At 40.1% G+C, this 21700-nt stretch overlaps 1 protein-coding gene across 1 annotated transcript in view; it reads right to left on the reverse strand.

Annotated features, from left to right (window-relative positions):
• Positions 1 to 1307: 1307 nt before the first annotated feature.
• LOC122673573 (microsomal triglyceride transfer protein) overlaps positions 1308 to 21700 on the reverse strand; it is a 54808-nt gene continuing 34415 nt past the window's right edge. Inside the window, exons 12-18 of the mRNA XM_043871473.1 lie at positions 20493 to 20704; positions 18656 to 18753; positions 18432 to 18553; positions 16845 to 17072; positions 8035 to 8159; positions 4337 to 4507; positions 1308 to 2791 (exon numbers count right to left, since the gene is read on the reverse strand). Of these exons, the coding sequence (XP_043727408.1) occupies positions 2620 to 2791; positions 4337 to 4507; positions 8035 to 8159; positions 16845 to 17072; positions 18432 to 18553; positions 18656 to 18753; positions 20493 to 20704 (1128 nt within the window). The 3' untranslated portion in view covers positions 1308 to 2619. The remainder of the gene's footprint in view (positions 2792 to 4336; positions 4508 to 8034; positions 8160 to 16844; positions 17073 to 18431; positions 18554 to 18655; positions 18754 to 20492; positions 20705 to 21700) is intronic.

Consider the following 21700-nt stretch of genomic DNA (forward strand, 5'->3'; position numbering starts at 1 on the left):
TCTGAATAAACATTTCTCCAAAGAAGATGTAATAATATGCAGTGGCTAATAAGTGCATTGAAGAATGCTCAACATCATTAGTCATTAGGGAAACACAAATCAAAACAATAGTGAGGTACCATTTCACATCCGCTAGGATGGCTATAATTTAAAAAGGGCAGTAAGATTGTTGTTGAAGATAGGGAGATATCAGAAACCTTATACACTGCTGGTGGAAATGTAAAATGGTGTAGTCACTTGAAAAACAATTTGGCAATTCTTAAAAGTCTAAATATAGAATTGCTATTTGACCCAGCAATTCTACTATGAGGCATATACCCAAGAGAAATAAAAACACATGCTCACACAAAAATTTGTACACAAAAGAATTCATAACAGAATTACTCATAATAACCAAAGGTGAAAACTTTGGTTTTCACCAAATGTACCCAAATGTTCATCAACTGTTAAATGGTATATTTATATAATGGAATATTATTCAACCATAAAAGAGTAAAGTAGTGATCACTAGTGGTAAAGAACCCACCTGCCAATGTAGGAGATATAAGAGACGTGGGTTCAATCCCAGGATCGGGAAGATCCCCTGGGGGAGGGCAGGGCAACCCACTCCAGTATTTTTGCCTGAAAAACCCCATGGATAGAGAAGCCTGATGGGCTATAGTACATGGGATCGCAAAGAGCTGGACACGACTAAGCATGCACACACACACACCACACAGGCTGTTACAGAAGTAGCTGGGATTTGCTAAGCATCACATGGCCGGGGCTTCTTAGCTCACAATACCTTAAGCTCAGTGCTCTGCCATCAACTTGCTTTTGCTGCAACAACAGTGTCTCTATAGAATGTTTCCTCCAAGGCCAATGCCACCACCACTACCAGTACCCCCCAAACCCTCCTGCTTTTTAGTCCTTTTTCTTTTCTCAATAACACAGTAAGTATGCTGGTCCAAAGTTTTAAAAAACTGGGCTTAGAGCTTGTTTTTAAGAGCTTCTGACTGCTGCTGTTTTCAGCAGTGTGTTTTCCAAAGGACTCTGACCACTCATCAGAGCACCCGGCCTGTTCTGTGGAGCTGTAGAGCCTCAGTTGTGTATGCGTCTGAGCTCAGAAAGTGAGGGTAACAGACAAACACGGTGCTCAAAGTAATGGGTGGCTGGATGCATCGCTGACTCAGTGGACACCAGTCTGAACAAACTTGGAGATAGTAAAGACAGGGAAGCCTGGCGTGCTGCAGTCCATGGGGTTGCAAAGAGTTGGACATGACTTAGTGACTGAATGACAACAACCAAGTAATAGAAGACAAAAGCAATTCAGTAGGAATTCCACATATTTATTTCATCACATATCATCTTAAATTTACAATTAATGGTAGGCTACTTAAACTTCCATTGTATATGTGTGTGTGTGTGCGTGTTTCATGGATAAGTGAGCACCTGTTATCTGTTTGGGACCTGTCACTATTAACATATGTGTCTGTTTTATTAGTAAATACCTGAAAATGGTTAACATATGAAAAGGTGAAAACTATCCAAATGTTCATCAACTGTTAAATGGCATATTTATATAATGGGATATTATTCAACCGTAAAAAGAGTAAAGTACTGATCGCTAGTAGTAGAGAACCCACCTGCCAGTACAGGAGACGTAAGAGATGTCTTTTTTAATGTCTCTTTTAATTTGTACAAATAGAGACATTCTTTTCTTGATTTCATATTTTAGAATCCAAATCCACCAGTTCCTTAAAGTATTATTAAGTTCTCCCAGCCTTTGCAGATTGTAGTCCAACAAGACTGGAACTTCCACCACAAAACAATTGGTTGAAAGATAAAAAATGATGAATATTTGCGGATCTTCCTTATAAAGGACAGTGGACCACACTGAAGTCTCAATGAGACACAGCACAAGAAAAGTCAAATGGAGTTCCTGAAGTTAGTATTTCTAATTCTGATAAGCTCAGTCTGACATTTTTGTAAGGCAGAAGGCAGAGGACTGACAGGCTTTCTTCTAGCAATCTATGTGGCCAGCAGAGAGACGAGATGGTACGTGTCAATTCTGTGTGCCTCCTACCTCAGTGCTCAATAAAACTAACAACAGAAGAGATAAATATTAATTCTTGAACGTAGTTGACAGAAACCTTTAAAAGTCATGTCTCTTTCCCCTCTTACCCTCTAAAAACAGCAACAAAAAGTTCTACTTTCCTGATTGGGCATGTTTGGTAGAGACAAGCCATGTAAGATTTTTACCAAGGACTTCATACAGTGATTGAACATTTTTGAAACAAAATTATGCTCCCCCGAGTGTGTGTATGTCTTTTTTTTTTAAACAATAGTTTCTTCTTAGGGCAGAACTGGTTTCACAGTAGTAAATGTGATTTGAGAGAGATGCAGGAAAACTAAGAATGCCACTAAAAGGATCACATAGATTGGCTCAGAATGACACTGTGGGTTGTATCGAATGATTCAGGCCCAAACTTGATTATGTGAGGTTTTTCATCACATTTTACAAAACTCTTAAATACAGGTAAATATGTAAACACTGTGCTCTCAGAGAGCAATACTTAGGCGTGTCACATTGTATCCCTTCCAGCGAGATGGAGTCTAGTGAGACAGCCCCCATCAGTTTCAAAACCAACCACTGGAACTACTCTCTGGTTGAGGAGCAAACACCACCTTGCACATGTCAGAGTTCTCTTGGTGCAGCGGGAATTCACATCCTCCTATTAGGCTTTCTTTTCTCTTCCGAGAAACATAACCTCTGCCTGTAGACAGCCTTTCATATTTTGTCTCAAATTGCCTGCATGATAACAACAATAACAAAATCACACACATATTAAAGTCACGCCACACCCATCAGAGCCCAGTTATTGAATGAACACTTCAAGCTTCTGAGTCAAAGCCATTTGAGAAAGGATGTTAGTACCAAAGCTTTCATTCCCACGAGTGGGGTGATTTTTCCCTTCCCATTTCTTTTTCCACTAACAGATACACTTCACAGGCCTGGGATATGAGAGTCCTGCCACTCATTTTTCTGGAATGAAGGACCAAATCCCTCTCAGATTTTTGGAGATGCTGCTAGGCTTTCTAGGCTTTGCTATGTCCCCCATCGCTCATTCCAGGGGCCCTGCCTTTGGGGTACTCCCCTTTCAGTAAGGAGCAAATCCATCTGGGTTTAAGCCAACAATGCTGTCAGGGAAACATCCCTAGAGTTCTGGGCCAAGTGAAATGTGGAACCAGATCAGTTAGCCTTGTGCCTGGGCTGCTGGTCATTGCATTTTGACCACCGGAAGGTTGATTTTCTTTTTAATGTGTTAATGGAGGTTTATTCTAGATGTCTGTGTGTGTTAGTCGCTCATTCATGTTCAACTCTTTGTGATCCCATGGACTGTAGCCCGCCAGGCCCCTCTGTCCATTGGATTTTCCAGGCAAGAATACTAGAGAGGGTAGCTTTTCCCTTCTCCAGGGGATCTTCCTGACCCAGGGATTGAACCCAGGTCTACTGCATTGGCAGGAGGATTCTTTATCGTCTGAGCCACCAGGGAAGTCCATTCTAGACATAAGTTAATATAAATTAGCAACTGCTTAAGAGCCTCAGAGAAGCTTCCCTGGTGGCTCAGATGGTAAAGAATCTGCCTGTAATGCAAAAGACCTGGGTTTGATCCCTGGGTTGGGAAGATCCCCAGGAGAAGGCAATGTCAACCCATTCCAGTGTTCTTGCCTGGAGAATTCCACGGACAGAGGAGCCTGGCAGGCTATAGTTCATGGGGTCACAAAGAGTTTAACACAACTGAGAGACTGAGCATGCACACACAAGTACTCTAATAAAAGCATGTTTTTTAAAATTCAAAATCCCCAACACTTAACGCTTGGGCCAAAACTTAAACCAGAGCAAGTTGCTGTTATACCGATTACATAAAACTTGTGAATTCATTTGGGCTTTTAAGCCATGGTAAATGATTGTCAGATGTTCTGTTTTGAGCTTTCTATCCAAGAGAAAACTGTGAAAACAGCTGATAGTAAATATGCATCTAGTGTTTTTGCTGAAACTATGTGGAAACTTACACTAAATCAAATCTCTTTGTTGCCTTGATAAATTATTTCTGGGCTAGAATATGATATTATCTCCAAAATCAAATGAACTTGTCATTATAGTTTCTTGGAATGCTAGAAACTGACATTATTTTTTTAGTCTTATCAATTATTCTTTACTCATTTAAAGAAAATTCATGTCTCACTGGGTTTTACCATTTTCCTTTAATTTCTGTGGAATGCTCAAAATTGGGTGCAAGCTCCTGGTGAACTCTAGATGGCCCTGGAACATTCCATAAGTCCTGTTTCTTACCTGTATGGAACATCTTCCTTGTCCATCTGCAGACAAACTAAAAATGGATACTGAGAAAACTGCACTGTGGAGATAAACTCCAAGCCTGCTTCTGTTTCTGCACCAATTTCCAAGCCAGCTTTCACAAAAGAGGAGTCCACCGTGATGTCACCAGTTATTAACACACTTACCCTAAAAATTGAGCAAAATAATCCATGAATCACATTTAATTGAGCTGAACTAACAGACCATGGGGTCTGAATTTCTGACATTGATAACTGGAAAAGGACTAAGAGGTGACCTATATTTGCTTAGAATTCTGGATAGTTCTAGGAACTGGGCAGTGAAAATTTGTCTTACCTCTGAGTCCTCTCCCAGCCTTCAGTTCTAAATGTGGGAATGAAATGTCTATCTGGCATTAATGTTTGATATGGGCATACCAAGAGCCAAGAGGAAAAGATGCCTGGGATCTGGTCCTTTCAGAAAGTCAGAAATACCTGTTTATCTTAAAATCTAAGCTCACCCAGAAGACAGCTGATGTTTACAACAATTTTCTTGGTAACGATCTCTCTTTTGGCTTCTATGTAGCTATTTTAATTCATTTTATTACTTTCTCTAAAAGGTCTTTGGTGACAGAAGTCTATGGTTGCCAAGATATTTTTAAAAAATACAGTATCATGAAGAACAATTTCTACAGCATGTACATTGCATGCCTCAGAAAGGACAGGTATCATAGGTTCTCCAACAATCACAGACTGGACTGAGTGGGATAAAGGTTTGGAGGAAAATGAAGAGGATAAGCAATTCTAGTAGAAGGCTTACCTCTAGGACCACTCTAATTTAACTGCAGACTTCAGATGAAATCTGAGTTGTACGTTATGCTCTTTTGATAGACCTACTAATGTCTGCTGTCCTACTCACAGCACACTTGCTGCCATTGCCAGTGAAAAGTAAGTCAGAGGTGGTATCATTTAAATCCCTGAATCCAAAAGGGAACCCTCTTACACTGTTGGTGGGAATGCAAACTAGTACAGCCACTATGGAGAACAGTGTGGAGATTCCTTAAAAACTGGAAATAGAACTGCCATATGACCCAGCAATCCCACTGCTGGGCATACACACCGAGGAAACCAGATCTGAAAGAGACACGTGTACTCCGACATTCATCGCAGCACTGTTTATAATAGCCAGGACGTAGAAGCAACCTAGACGTCCATCGGCAGATGAATGGATGAGAAAGCTGTAGTACATATACTCAATGGAATATTACTCAGCCATTAAAAAGAATACATTTGAATCAGTTCTAATGAGGTGGATGAAACTGGAGCCTATTATACAGAGTGAAGTAAGTCAGTAAGTGAAGTAAGAAAAACACCAATACAGTATACAAACGCATATATATGGAATTTAGAAAGATGGTACCGATAACCCTATATGCGAAACAGCAAAAGAGACACAGATGTATTGAACAGTCTTTTGGACTCTGTGGCAGGAGGCGAGGGTGGGATGATCTGAGAGAATAGCATTGAAACATGTATATTATCATATGTGAAACAGATCTCCAGTCCAGGTTCTATGCATGAGACAGGGCGCTCAGGGCTGGTGCACTGGGATGACCCAGAGGGATGGGATGGGGAGGGAGGTGGGAGGGGGGTTCAGGATGGGGAACACAGGTACACCCATGACTGACTCATGTCAATGTATGGCAAAAACCACTATAATATTGTAAAGTAATTAGCCTCCAATTAAAATAAGTTAAAAAAAAATCCCTGAATCCTTTACCATAGCTTCTCACATCTTACACTCAACAAAGGCTTAGATCATCTTTAAATGAGCAAATGGAAAATTGAAGATGAATTGGCTATAATGTGGACACTGGTAGACACTTAGTGATACTGTGTCCCTTTCAAAAAGCCAGATTTTTTTTTTTTTTTTTTGCATTGCTATTGTTGACTTCCTTCTGCAAATAATTCAATTCAGTTTAATTTGGGAAAACTTCTATCCAGAAAATACATCAGAAAGAGGTGAAAGATGACTGATTCGGGGGGAATCCCTAAAGTACATTGCTTATCCTTCTGAAAGCTTCTCCCATTCTCATTCTTCGGTTCCTTTTAGTAACCCTGAGGGTCATCTTCCATATTAAGTGTGCTACCTTTTGATTTTTCTCAATTCTTTCATCCATTATTCAAAATAAATTTTAAAAATCTAATTTTAGCACTCCTATCTCACTTCTGCCCCACTGTATTTTTAAATATCCAAAAATGTAAACATTAATTTCATTTTCATTTTATTTTCTTCAATACTATAACAAACAGAAGAATAATCCTTTTTATTATAATGCTGGTTCAAAGATGCTTTAAGGTCAAAATAAAATGCTTTCATTTGATCTAATGGGTAAATTTAAAAAGCTAAAGGACCTGAGAAAATTCTGTTTAGAAAAATGAACACTGATAAATACACTTAAAGGACTCAGAATATTTAAGACTTAGATTCTGCACAAAAGTGATCATCTTTTTTTCTCCACTGAAGACAGCAAAACAAGAAAGATTTGAAATCTCAACAAGAGGGATAAGCTAAAACAATTTGCTTAAAAGTAAAGTTTTATGACAGCATTCTCAACTCCTAAAGTGGAATATTTTATCACCCTGCTTGTTTCATGACTGTAAAAGCTATGACCAACCTAGACATCATATTAAAAAGCAAAATAAAGGTCTGTCTAGTTAAAGCTATGGTTTTTCCAGTAGTCACGTATGGATGTGAGTTGGACCATAAAGAAAGCTGAGCACTGAAGAATTGATGCTTTTAAACTGTGGTATTGGAGGAGACTCTTGAGAGTCCCTTGGACTGCAAGGAGATCAAACCCGTCAATCCTAAAGGAAATCAGTCCTGAATACTCATTGGAAGGACTGATGCTGAAGCTCCAATACTTTGTCCCTCTTTTGTGAAGAACTGACTCCTTGGAAAAGACCCCGATTCTGGGATAGACTGAAGGCAGGAGGAGAAGGGGATGACAGAGGATGAGATAGTTGGATGGCAACACCGACTCGATGGACATGAGTTTGAGCAAGTTCCAGGAGTTGGTGATGGACAGGGAAGTCTGGTGTCCCGCAGTCCATGGGGTCTCAAAGAGTCGGACATTACTGAGCGACTGAACTGAACTGAAAGTGGAATACCAAGAGAAGATGGATGTCTCACCCACTGGGCAAGCTGTCCATGGATGTCTTTAAAAGCAAAAAGATCCTTCTCTAAGTTGTATTAGATACCTACCTGCTCATAAGGATCTATGGTAAGAATGACTTCCCATGGTTACTCTCCACTCTATGATTTAATGATTACAAATAGAAAGCATAGAATTTGAGGTGTTGGAAGGTTAAAGAATTCCAAAAACATCTCTCTGCATATAGAGAACAGTCTTGTGGTTGCCAAGAGGGAGTGGGGAGGGGAAGGAAAAGATTGGGAGTTTGCTATTAGAAGTTGTAAACTATTATATATAGAATGGATAAATAACAAGATCCTACTGTATAGCACAGGGAACTATATTCAATTTTCTATGATAAACCATAATGGAAAAGAATATGAAAAGGAACATATATATGTATCAATAAAACCAAATAATTTGCTGTACAGCAGAAACTAACATTGTAAATCAACCTTACTTCAATAAAATTAGAAAAGAAACCTCTGTGGTTCTTTTCACAGAGTACTATACATAGGCTTACCGATTTTTCACTCGGGTTTTAGATTCACGATACCATAGACTAAACTCCATGGCACCTGTGATATCAATAGCTAGACCACCCTGGACATCCATATTGGCCTTAAGTCCAGATTGCAGCTGAAGCTCCTAGAAACAAAAGTATGTAATAACAGTTAGAAGGAGAAAGGGAAGGAGGAAGAGGGGAAAGGGGAAGGTGAAGGGAGAGGGGGAAGAGAAACAGCAGCACAATTCAGCCAGCCACTTTCTAACAGCACGTTCCTCCTGTGATACCATTGGAGTTGTGTGAATGATGAAGTCTTCCTCTAGGCTGGGAAACACATTCTAATCTTGATCACTGGAAGTAGATTACTGATATGCTACATTATTTAATGAATTAAAATACTGAAGAAGTAAAGTGTCAGCTGAGAAGGGTGCTTTCTCTCAATCTTTGCCTCACTTTGGGAGGAATATGGTTCTCAAAGTGTGGTTCTCTGATGAGTAACAGGAGCATTCATGGAACGTGTTAGGAATGCAAGCTCCCTATCTACTGAATTAGAAACTCTGAGGGTGGTGCCCAGGGATCTGTGTTTTAACAAGCCCTCATGTGATTCTGATGCACCCAAATTTGAGAGCCAATAGACTAGGAAAAATGAAGCCATCTCCATTGGAAATCCAGCATTGGCTTTGGGGTGGGGATGAGGGCTGGGATAAATGATTTCCAGAAATCCTTTAGCCCTTCTATAGTTATGTGCTGTGTCAAATAAAGTAAACTGCATCTTGCTGGCAAATGTAAGGAAAGATAAAAACTGCTGGTGCCGTGTACAAATTCTACAAATTGCTTAGGAAAGGAAAGCTGGGAAAGAAAGGCAGGGTAACTTAACTAAGCTTTAATACCCTATTGCTTGACGTTTGGAATGACATCAATATAACAAAAACGATCAACATGAACCCCACAGCATATTCCAGAGCGACAGTAATCTTGTACAAACATAGTCCATCCTCAGCAACTTTGTAGTTGTCTGAAGCCCATTGTTTTATACTGATTGCCAGCATATACCTTTTAAGTCTTGCAATTTCTGTGTACACTAGATGGGGTGATGTTGGCTGAAAACTTCTTCAGCAGGGTTGGAATCAGATTGCCCCGGGACAATGTTGGAAATGCAACAGTTCTGCGAAAAAGGCTCAGTACCCTTAATTTTTATATTCCTCCAAAGATCTTAGGTTCATGGCAACTGGCAGCATGACTAATTTCTTTATGTGACTGCCCTACTCAGACCAAACAAACCATGCTTTCATCAACTATTAACACTGCAATTTTAATTTCTAGAGAGGATTGTGTTGGTCATTGATCTCCCTGGATTTTCTCCAACTTTCCAAAAAGAGTGGCAAGAATCTCAGTCATAGAACCTGGTTTACTAAAAAAGTCTGATGGTGGCATGAAACTACCTTTGGTCTGAAAGACATTCAGATGAAAACATGAGATTCTTGATGCAGAGCTCAGGACACATTAGGAGACAGCCCTAAGGATACCTACTGCTACATTAAGTCTAGAACAAAATGTGGTTGTGGGAGGATGCAGGGGTTGTCTCAGGCATCACAACTAGTATGGAGGAACACAAATTATCCTGAAAAAAACTAAATTAGCATGTTCAAATTGTAACCCATGCCTATGAACTGCAGAAACAAGATACAAATTCTGCATTTGTACCATGATGGTGACCGCTTCCAAATGGGCCCTACTGTGTGCCCTGCCTCAGAAGTATTTCTTTCTTTGGATCACATTCTATGTTCCCAATTTTAAAGCTATAATCTTGTTAGTCCACCCAACTCAGCAGAGGTCTATGATGTAGACTTTGGTTTTCCCACTGACCATACATTACGTGGGTGTCAAAACACACCAAGCACCATGGGAAAGAACATTTCACGGCCATTAGACAATGTGCCTTTTGTAGGGAGAGAACATTTCTACTGCAGTGTGGGTTTTGAGGAGAGCCTTGGCTTTCTGGGAAGATTCCACCTCTCACGCAAAGGGATCAAAGAAGAATTCTTACATATAATCACAGAGGAATATGTTCAGGATAGACCACTGACCCCAGTAGAAGGACAAACCACTCTTTCCTTCATGAAAGGGACTAAATCACACAGCACAGTGGTTCTAATTTTTGAGGGATGTAAAATAAGTAGAACAAATGGTTTTTTAATATCTATTGTGCCCCTTGAAGCTCTGTATTTTGTTTCTCATTTAATTTCCATTCAAATCTTCCATGGTTGGCATTATATCGGAAGATTGAAAAGAAAAATGAGGCTTGGAGGCTACCTGTGCAGCTAGACTGGATATCCAGATGGTCTCTAGTGGGGAGACTTTTCTACTACCATGCATGACTATCACAAAATCATAACTCTCACTCGTCTCCTACTGTGCAAGGAAGCCTGTTCTAAGAAATATTGCAAAAAAAGATGAAGTACAGGCTTATGGGTTTCCCTGGTGGCTCAGCAGTAAAGCACCCGCCTGCCAAGGCAGGAGACTTGGGCTCAATCTCTGGGTCAGGAAGACCCCTTGGAGTAGGCAATGGTAAACTACTCCAGTATTCTTGCCTGGGAAACCCCATGGACTGCGGAGCCTGGTGGGCTACAGACCATGGCATCACAAAAGAATCGGACACAATTTAGTGACTAAAACAGCAATAGGTTTATGTCTTGTGTGACTCAGAGTGCATATTTAATTCTTGTCCATGAACTAGAAGAACAAGATACTGGAACTTTGTATTTGTAGCTAATGGGACCCCTTTGGTCTTTTACTTTTGGCCCTAAAGGTGTCCCTTATAGCTCAGACACCCATATTTTGACAACTCACCCGATTGCTTCCATTCAGGAAAGTTTGTTCTTTGCTGGCTAAAGAGGATCCCCCTATTAATCTGACTTTATCAAACATCCTTCTCTGAGGAGTAATCCAATTAGCCAAAAGAGAGACAGAGAGAGAGAGAGTACAGGGTAATTCCATCTGCCCTGGTGGCTGTGACAGTCCCTCAACTGCCAAAATTTCCTTCAATGTCAGCACTTGACCTAGAGTGGTATGTGCCTCTCAAGCTGGAATTGCATTACTGGAGTGCTCTGCAGAGCCAGGGAGACTCAAACGGCTCATTTCTATAATAAATTGAGATCTGCCAAATACTTAAATTTAAAATACACTGCCACTGGGCTATGTTTCATAGCTAAGTGAAGATCTTTCTCCTAGAATATGTCCGTGGTGCCCTAACTTAATTAATAAAAAAAAATACAATAACTTAAATCACTTTACTGTATGGTAGAAACTTACACAACATTTTAAATCAACTATGCTTCAATAAAAAATTGTTTAAAAAAAAGAAAAACCAAAAAAAGAAAAAGAAAAAAAGAAAAACCATAAAGATAATCTAGATCAGGGGTTGGCAAACTATGGACTGCAGGCAGACCTGGCCCGCTGACTACTTTTGTAAATAAAATTTTATTGGAACACTGCCGCACTCATATGTTAATATATCATTTATAGCTATTGTCACTCTACAATGGCAGAGACCGTATGTCTCACAGAGCCTAAACTATTTACTTCTTGCCCTTTACATAAATTGTTTCCCAACCCTGGTCTAGATTAGTATTTATGTTTGCATCAAGTTTAATATCTGATTCAGACATTAAGCATTGCTGATGGGAAGGTGAGTACATATAGATGATATTAAACTATTATTATTCCTGCATCTTAAATTGTGGACTACTTTCTCAGCACGCTTAGGACTTCTTCAAGTCCTTAGTGGAGATGGAGAAGGCAATCATTAAGAATGCATTTCCCCAGCACTTCCCTGGTGGTCCAGTGGTTAAGAACCCACCTTGCAATGCTGGGGACACCGATTTGATCTCTGATCTGGGAAAATCCCACACGCTGTGGAGCAACTAAGCCCATGAGCCCCAACTACTGAGCCCACATGCTGCCACTGCTGACGTCTGTGTGCCTAGTCTTCTGCACTCCGCAACAAGAGAAGCCGCCACAGTGAGAGGCCCGCACACCTAGAGAAAGCCCATGTGCAGCAACAAAGACCCACCACAGCCCCCTGACTGAAAAAAAAGATGCATCTCCCAGAGGTAACACTTTAGTGAAAATGTGCAGTGTAATGATGTGCAGTTCTCTGATTAATTTGGGAACAATTTTTCATGTGTGATTCTGAGAATTAATGGGTATTAGAGGCATTGCTGGTTTCCTTCTTTTCATTCATAGTAACAGAAACAAAGTTTTGTTCAGAGTGTCAGTACAACCACCAAAAAAAACTACATTTACCAGCTTCTCTTGCAGCTAGAGAAAGCCATATGACACAGTTTTGGTCACAACAAAGGACTTCCATTTGCAGATGCTTTTCTTTTTTAGAAAGAGATAGGGCTTGTAGGATGGTTCTTGAAAAGAGTCAGACTCTGATGCCCCTTACCCTTCCCTCTTCCTTCCTGGAATGAGAAATTAGTTCTGGAAGTACAACAGCCATCTGAGAATCACGAGGTGGCAAAATTAGGTTAAAAGCCACAAGTAAATATGGGAAAAGAACCTGCATCCTAATAATACATAGGGTTGCCATATCAGCCCTGGACTATCTACTTCTATATATCTTTTACATGACAAAAATCAAACTATTTGGTCAAGCTACCCTAAATTAAGTTTTTGTTGTTGTTGTTATACATAGCTATCCTAAACTGTTATCAAGAATAATAAAGAAAGGGAATTAATTTCTAGTTGCAACCAATGATGATTGGGTGGATTGTTAGTAAATCTGATACTTCAGGTCACTTACAGATCTTAAAATCTTTGATTTAATAAGCAAAACCCAACAGATCAAAATCCTCGAGTTATCCAGCAAAGAACAAAACTAATAAAAACTTAGAATCATCTGTTCCAAATACCTCACTTTATGTGTAGGAATTCCTGGTATAAAGCTATGAAGTAACTGCCCAAGAGTACACAGGACGTAACTCAGTTCAATTCAGTTCAGTTCAGTCGCTCAGTCGTGTCCAAATCTTTGCGACCCCGTGGACTGCAGCACACCAGGCTTCCCTCTCCATCTCCAACTCCCAGAGTTTACTCAAACTCATGTCCATTGGGTCAGTGATGCCATCCAACCATCTCATCCTCTGCCATCCCCTCTCCTCCTGCCTTCAAACTTTCCCAGCATCAGGGTCTTTTCAAATGAGTCAGTTCTTCACATCAGGTGGCCAAAGAATTGAAGTTTCAGCTTTAGCATTAATCCTTACAATGAATATTCAGGACTGATTTCCTTTAGGATGGACTGGTTGGATCTCCTTGCAGTCCAAAGGACTTTCAAGAGTCTTCTCCAACACCACAATTCAAAAGCATCAATTCTTTGGAGCTCAGCTTTCTTTATAGTCCAACTCTCACCCCCATACATGACTACTGGAAAAATCATAGCTTTGACTACACGGACCCTTGTTGGCAAAGTAATGTCTCTGCTTTTTAATATGCTGTCTAGGTTGGTCATAACTTTCCTTCCAAGGAGTAAGTGTCTTTTAATTTCATGGCTGTAGTCACCATCTGCAGTGATTTTGACATTATTTTGCAGTGACTTTATCTTGCCCCCCAAAAATAAAGTCTGTCACTGTTTCCACTATTTCCCCATCTATTTGCCATGAAGTGATGGGACCAGATGCCATGATCTTAGTTTTCTGAATGTTGAGTTTTAAGCCAACTTTTTCACTCTCCTCTTTCACTGTCATCAAGAGGCTCTTTACTTCTTCTTCGCTGTCTGCCATAAGGGTGGCGTTATCTGCATATCTGGGTAATTGATATTTCTCCTGGCAATCTTGATTCCAGCTTGTGCTTCCTCCAGCCCAGAATTTCACATGATGTACTCTGCATATAAGTTAAATGAGCAGGGTGACAATATACAGCCTTGACATACTCCTTTCCCTATATAGAACCAGTCTGTTGTTCCATGTCCAGTTCTAACTGTTGCTTCTTGACCTGCACACATATTTCTCACGGGGCAGGTCAGGTGGTCTGGTATTCCCATCTCTTTCAGAATTTTCCACAGTTTATTGTGATCCACACAGTCAAAGGCTTTGGCATAGTCCATAAAGCAGAAGTAGATGTTTTTCTGGAATTCTCTTGCTTTTTTTGGTGATCCAGCGGATGGTGGCAATTTGATCTCTGGTTCCTCTGCCTTTTTTAAAACCAGCATGAACATCTGGAAGTTCATAGTTCACATACTGTTGAAGCCTGGCTTGAAGAATTTTGAGCATTACTTTGCTAGCGTGTGAGATGAGTGCAATTGTGCAGTAGTTTGAGCATTCTTTGGCATTGCCTTTCTTAGGGGTTGGAATGAAAACTGAAATTTCCCAGTCCTGTGGCCACTGCTGAGTTGTCCAAATTTGCCAGCATATTGAGTGCAGCACTTTCACAGCATCATCTTTCAGGATTTGAAAGAGCTCAGCTGGAATTCCATCACCTCTATTAGCTTTGTTCATAGTGATGCTTCCAAAGGCCCACTTGACTTCACATTCCAGGATGTCTGGCTGTAGGTGAGTGATCACACCATCGTGATTATCTGGGTCATGAAGATCTTTTTTGTATAGTTCTTCTGTGTATTCTTGCCACTTCTTCTCAATATCTTCTGCTTCTGTTAGGTCCATACTATTTCTGTCCTTTATTGTGCCCATCTTCGCATGAAATGTTCCCTTGGTATCTCTGATTTTCTTGAAGAGATCTCTAGTCTTTCCCATTCTATTGTTTTCCTCTATTTCTTTGCACTGATTGCTGAGGAAGTCTTTATTATCTCTCCTTGCTGTTCTTTGGAACTCTGCATTCAAGTGGGAATATCTTTCCTTTTCTCCTTTGCCTTTCACTTCTCTTCTTTTCACAGCTATTTATAAGGCATCCTCAGACAACCATTTTGTCTTTTTGCATTTCTTTTTCTTGGGGATGGTCTTGATCACTGCCTTCTGTACAATTTCACAAATCTCCATCCATAATTCTTCAGGTACTCTATCAGATCTAATCTCTTCTATTTATTTCTCACTTCCACTGTATAATCATAAGGGATTTGATTTAGGTCATACCTGAATGATCTAGTGGTTTTCCCTATTTTCTTCAATTTAAGTCTGAATTTGGCAATAAGGAGTTCATGATCTGAGCCACAGTCCATTCCCAGTCTTGTTTTTGCTGACTGTATAGAGCTTCTCCATCTTTGGCTGCAAAGAATATAATCAATCTGATTTCGGTGTTGACCATCTGGTGATGTCCATGTGTAGAGTCTTCTCTTGTGTTGTTAGAAGAGGGTGTTTGCTATGACCAGTGTGTTCTCTTGGCAAAACTCTATTAGCCTTTGCCCTGCTTCTTTCTGCACTCCAAGGCCAAATTTGCCTGTTACTTCAGGTATTTCTTGACTTCCTAGTTTTTCATTCCAGCCCCCTATAATGAAAAGGACCTCTTTTTTGGGTGTTAGTTCTAAAAGGTCTTGTAGGTCTTCATAGACCCATTCAACTTCAGCTTCTTCAGCATTACTGGTTGGGGCATAGACTTGGATTACTGTGATATTGAATGGTTTGCCTTGGAAATGAACAGAGATCATTCTGTTGTTTTTGAGACTGCATCCAAGTACTGCATTTTGGACTCTTGTTGACTATGATGGCTACTCCATATCTTCTAAGGGATTCTTGCCCACAGTAGTAGATATAATGGTTATCTGAGTTACATTTGCCCATTCCAGAAGGTAACTAGTGGAGGCAAAAGTTAAACCTAGGCTATTACTTCTGAATAAACCACAAAAGCAAACTTCCCCAGAAAGTTCTATAGTCTGTACATTTTAATCCAATCTCCTCATACATCTTCAACATCAAAAATACAAGCTAGAGTGCAAGTAATCACTTTAAGGATTTTTCATAAGATCCTCTTTTTTGGCAAATATTCCACTTTTATATTGCTATGCTTAGTAAGGCAGGAAATGTCGTCATTAAAGAAAAAAAAAAATTAAGCATCAAACACACTCAAACTCAAAGGTTACTCAGATTAACCCTCTTCTGTTTCTGAGAAAATTCCATGAGGCAGATCACTCACACCCTACAGTAACCTGGTCACCTAAATCTTACCACACAGAATATACTATTGTCATATCTTAGTACAGTAATGTAAGATTTAGGAGTGAAGAAAATTGAAAACTATTCTGAAGAATGCAGGTCAAGTGAATGAAAGTTCTCTTATTCTTTAACAATGAATGGACCTTTGTAAGGTTCTATGAACATGAGAATGTGGGGCAAAGAGTGTCCATTAAACATGTGGTTGGTGTCAGTGATTGCTTGTGCCTCTACTGATATGGCAGGGATGATGCACTACTTGAATTTTTACCACTGTCGTCCTGTTAAATGTCATCAGTAACTTATGAAGCCTTGCAGTTCAGAGCTTGTGTTCAGAAAAAAATATCATCTAAGTACCCAAGAAAGCCAAATGAAAGAAATAAGGCCATCACTCCTCTGTTGAATCCTAAGTTATTTTCTCCGTAGTTTCTTTTTTCTGGTCACATCAGTTTCCTTCCCCCACTTTTAGTTTTACTGAGATATAAATGACATTATATTATACTCATGTTGAGTAGTTCCTCTTTTGCCTCAACAGTGAGAAGATGTCTTCATCAGATAACATAGGCAAAATAAAGCCCATTTTCCTATAGGGAAGGAGAAAGGGCAATAATGCCAAGAGGGTCGAATGCTTAGAATGTGAGCCCCAAGGTGAGTGGAACTTTATCTTGTATCCTCCATGTGTATAAAGTGTGACTAGTATATTCAATATTCACGTGCAGACTGAATTACCTGGGAATGATCTATTAGCAGAAGAAGTCCTTTCACCACACTCATAGGGTCGCTAGAGGCTGACAGCATTTTAGACATCAAATCACTGTATCCGTTGAAAAAAGTGACAGGTCTGAGCTGAACATCAAAGAGGAGAGCTGACAAGCCAGCATAGGAGTCAAGGTTCTCTTCCCCCTCATCAGGAGTGGCTGCAATTAATGCCTCCAGTCCTTGGGCTTCAATGACCACCTAGGGAAAACGGATATAGCGTTCATGACATTAGTTCCCTGCCTGTTCTGTACAAGAGGATGAACTACACCTACAACTTTCCTAGGGTTCCAACAGTTGCCTGCAGCTGCAAAAAATAGGCAAAAAATAAAACAAAAACAGCTCTGTGCCTGAATATGAGTTTGTTTTCTTCTTTCTTCTTTGTTTTCTTCATTTAATTCTCACAGCCACACATGTGATTGTATCCATTTTGTTGATGAGCCTGAAAAAAAACTCAGATGGTAGAGATAGGTCTCAAACTTCTTCTGACTGCAAAGACCATGAACTTTCCATTTAATGGCGTTATCCTAGAGACACGGCCTCTGCAGAATTGTCGTACATAGTGGATTGCCTGTCTTGGGGAGCCTCTAAAAATGAGGTGGAGAGATAGATGTTGGCACAGTTGGCCCAAGTCTGTGCTATGAGAGGGTGTGCAACTCTCTAAGCCATGACTCACCCCCTTCCACATAAAACCTTTTCCAGTAAAAGAAGAGATGTTGAACATCGAGAGCAGGCTCACATCCTGAGCTCTGCCACACACAGGAATCCTACATATTCTCGGTACTCCACACCCAGGGCCCTAGCCAAGGGCGTCTGGCATTTCAGAGCGCATATCAGAAAACAGATGGTGATTCCTCAGGACAGAGGCATGGTTTCTGACTAGAGTCCTGTCAAACGGTGTAGTAATAAAATATTGATAAGAACTCAAGTTTATGGAACACTGGATCATTTCTAAAGATAAAATGAGCTTATTTAGAAGGTTATAGTTTTGATATGCATAAAAACTAAAAAGATAGTATACTTTGAAATTAGGAAGCCTTTAAAGATTGTTGCCAAATTTGGGGTAAAACTAAAGGGATGGACGTCAGCCAGTTGTCAAATGCCTACACTTTATTCTTTTCTGTCTTAGAAGTATTGGAAAAATTAGATTGACTCTTTGGAGAACCATATTCTATTATGAGAGCTTTCATTATGAGGAATCAATCTCTCCATAGAAACACCAAGATAAGGAAATACATTCTAGAATTAAATACTTGGAGCTCCAAGGAATACATCTATGAGTAAAAATAAAATATTTTTACAAAACATCTGTGAGAAATACTGGCATGACTTCAGTTTTGTGAACATGTGTGCCTTTGAAAAAATATGGATGCTTGCATATTTGAAACTCTCTGGGACCATAAACCACACAGCCTCTTGCAGATGATGGAATCAGGGTGACATGATAGATTCATGATTAATTTACACATTCTATAGTGTTGTCATTAGTATATATTTTATCCTACTTCACACTAACTGCTTACATAGTCAAATAAGCAAAATTAATGAAAAATGAGATACCTGGATACCATGAAGAGGAGTTTTCTCAATGTACTGAAAGATGTTCAGGTTACTTCTCCTTAGAATGCCAGAACCAGAGTAAAGAATGTCAAGGCTGTAAGTAGATGCCGAATGGGAAGTCCCTAATGACACCAACAAAAAAAAATCCCCGAATTTAACAACAGTCACAGCAACACCGAGAGGGCATGGGGCAGGGAGGGAGACCCCCTTTCTGGGTTACGCACGTTCTACGTAGCCAGTATATGCAGAGGAGGAGCCACTCTTGGAGAAACGATCATAGTTATGAGCGACCATTTCCTTCAGAACTCGACGGACCATTTTGCTGTAACACAAAAAAAGGAAAAAACTGCATTGTGATGGCTGTTTCCCAAGTCAGATTTGGAAGGAACCCAAATCCTCAGTGGAAAAAAGAAGGGGCCAAATTTTCCTCGTGCCACTCCAAGACTAGGGAGGTGCCAGCTGGAGTGCCAGCACCAGGATGAGGGTTTTCCCCTTCATTCCTCAGATATCTGAAGTTTAGTTTGCAAGTTTAGGCAGCAAGGTGAGGATACCCAGATACTAGATGGTTGAAGCTGAGTGATGGACACGACTCAGAAGTGGAAAACAACACGTTCTTTGAATCATCGTGGTTCTAGTGTCAAATAGTATATACTTCTAAGGAAAATTGTACCAAACTGGGGAGACTGCCTAATCTTTCTTTAAACGTTTTCCTATACCTCCTAGTGTTGTCTAATGTTCAGCTAAAGGGACACTTCACAAGGGACTTCTCTGGTGGTGCCACAGTTAGGACTCCACGAGCTTCCACCATAAGGGACACAGGTTCGATCCCTGGTCAGGAAACTAAGATCTCACAAACCACTCAGCATGGCCGTAAAAAAGGGGAAAAAAAGAAAAGAAACATCTCAGTAAAACGCAATGTGCGTGCTAAGTTACTTCAGTCGTGTCTGACTCTTTGAAACCCTATGGACTATAGCACACCAGGCTCCTCCATCCATGGAATTCTCCAGGCGAGAACACTGGAGTGGGTTGCCATGCCCTTCTCCAGGGAATTTTCCCAATCCAGGGATTGAAACCATGTCTCTTTCATCTCCTGCCCTGGCAGGCAGGTTCTTTACCACTAGCGCCCCCTGGGAAACCTGAGAGCCTCTTTCTAAGTAAGTCTTACCCCTCTAAGGGATAGGCTATGAATTTAAGTATTCCTGGGCTTCCTTGTAGCTCAGCTGGTAAAGAATCTGCCTGCAATGTGGGAGACCTGGATTCAATCCCTGGGTTGGGAAGATCCCTTGAAGAAGGGAAAGACTACCCACTCTAGTATTCTAGCCTGGAGAATTCCATGGACTGTATAGTACATGGGGTCCCAAAGAGTTGGATACAACTGAGAGACTTTCACATTTGTTTTTTTTTTTTTCCTCTATCTTATTTACTTATCTAATTAGTGTTGAGATATTGCCATTCCTGACTACTTAACATTAATTGCATCAGTAATAATAATATTTAAACAGCACAGCAAAAAATAAATTAAGATAATCCACCAAAGAAGTCTGTACCGATGTCTGATGTAGAACATTATTGAGAGGAAGAAGAAGAATGTTGCCTTACAGGGTTCACCCCAGTATCACTAGGTGATATGATTTTAGCCTGGAGAAGAAAAGGTAAAGAGCAGTTCTCAAATATTCACAGGGACTGCATGTGAGTGAGTGATTAGCTCTCTTCTGCTTTGCTCCAAGGATGAAGTCAGGTCGAGAGAAGAGTTCAGTCCTACTGAAAATGTAGTTGGATTTTAAAACATTACTAACATTTGGCAATATGATATTACCAGACCAAACAGGAGACCTAGAGTGAAAAAAAAAAAACCATATCCAGAGTTCCAAATCATAGTGCCAAGGCAAAGTTTAATCTGGCCTGCTAAATACTTCTCTTAAGGGAAATTTGGCAAACTCTATGGTTTTACGCAACAACATAACCCATCATAAAGACCACACCATTATTATTAGCTACACGTGTATCATATCATTATACAAACAAGCTTGGATAAGCAGAGAGAGGAGTGCTGTTCCCTACCTTGCAGGCATTTCAAAACGTAGGATGTCTTGGACAATGGAGAGCATGTACTTATTCATTTCTTTGGGAAGTTCCCCAATAGAGAGCAGGATGTTTTTTACTTCCATGTAGGATGGATTGTTTTTTAAAATGATGGCAGCTGCAGTAGTGCGCACAGTTTTTTCATGTATTTTACGATTCTGGTGGTATATCCTGTTCATAGTCTTCTTTACCTGTACACAAGATGTTCAAGCTTGGTTAGCGCACATCTCGTTTCATGAATTGATACCATGGAAGGAAGAGTTCATGCTCATAAAAATAGACACATGCCTCTATATTTCCCACATTTCTTTGCACTTAGGGTGGGGCCCTAGTTCTGGCTAACAGACCATAAGCAGAATTTCTGCGGTGACTTCTGGGCTGAGGCAGTTAAGAGCTGATATATCTTATCCCTCTCTTTCGTCTACTACTATAGTGAGTTCATGGCCACATTTTCCCTTAGCGTGGATTAGCCATAGCATGGATGAGAAGCTGAGATGTGAGAAACAGATTTTTGAGTCTTGATTGTTATGCAGCGTATCATAGTATTACCTAACAAACAGATTTTTCAAAGGTACTACTGCTACGCGGCAAAGGGCCTCTATAGAGAGATGGCTATATGAACCTATATTCCTTACAATGAAGTGCCTCAGATTTTTCCATCTTTTTAAAATTAATAGACTATTTTTTAGAGAAATCTTAGGTTCACAGAAAAATTGAGCTGCAAGTATAGCATTCCTATATACCTCCTGATCTCCATCCCTTCCCACTCCCCCTCCCACGCAACCTCCCCTCTACCAACATCCTGCATCTCAGTGGTAGGTGTGTTACATTTGATGAACCTATACAGATACATCATTATCACCCAAAGTCCATAGGTTATATTAGAGGATTTTCTTTTTTCTTTTTTTTTTTTTTTACAAAATGTTAATACTGAAGAAAATTCATCAAAATAATTACATTCTGCGGCAACAAATAATTTATTAGTCACTAGCATCACCTAACAATAGGTGATGTTTGGGGTTCTATACTAGGTATTTATAAATATTTCTTTCAATTCTATTCCCCTCTGCCTGTTCTCTCTCTCAAATGTTGACCTTGTTCTCAGGTCTATAGGAGTTAAGAAACTCACCAAAACAAAAACAACTAAGAAGAGACTGTGCCAGCGTCTAAAGAATCTGTCTCTAAGT

This window comes from Cervus elaphus, chromosome 17 (genome assembly GCF_910594005.1).
Source record: "Cervus elaphus chromosome 17, mCerEla1.1, whole genome shotgun sequence".
Taxonomy (NCBI): Eukaryota; Metazoa; Chordata; class Mammalia; order Artiodactyla; family Cervidae; genus Cervus; species Cervus elaphus.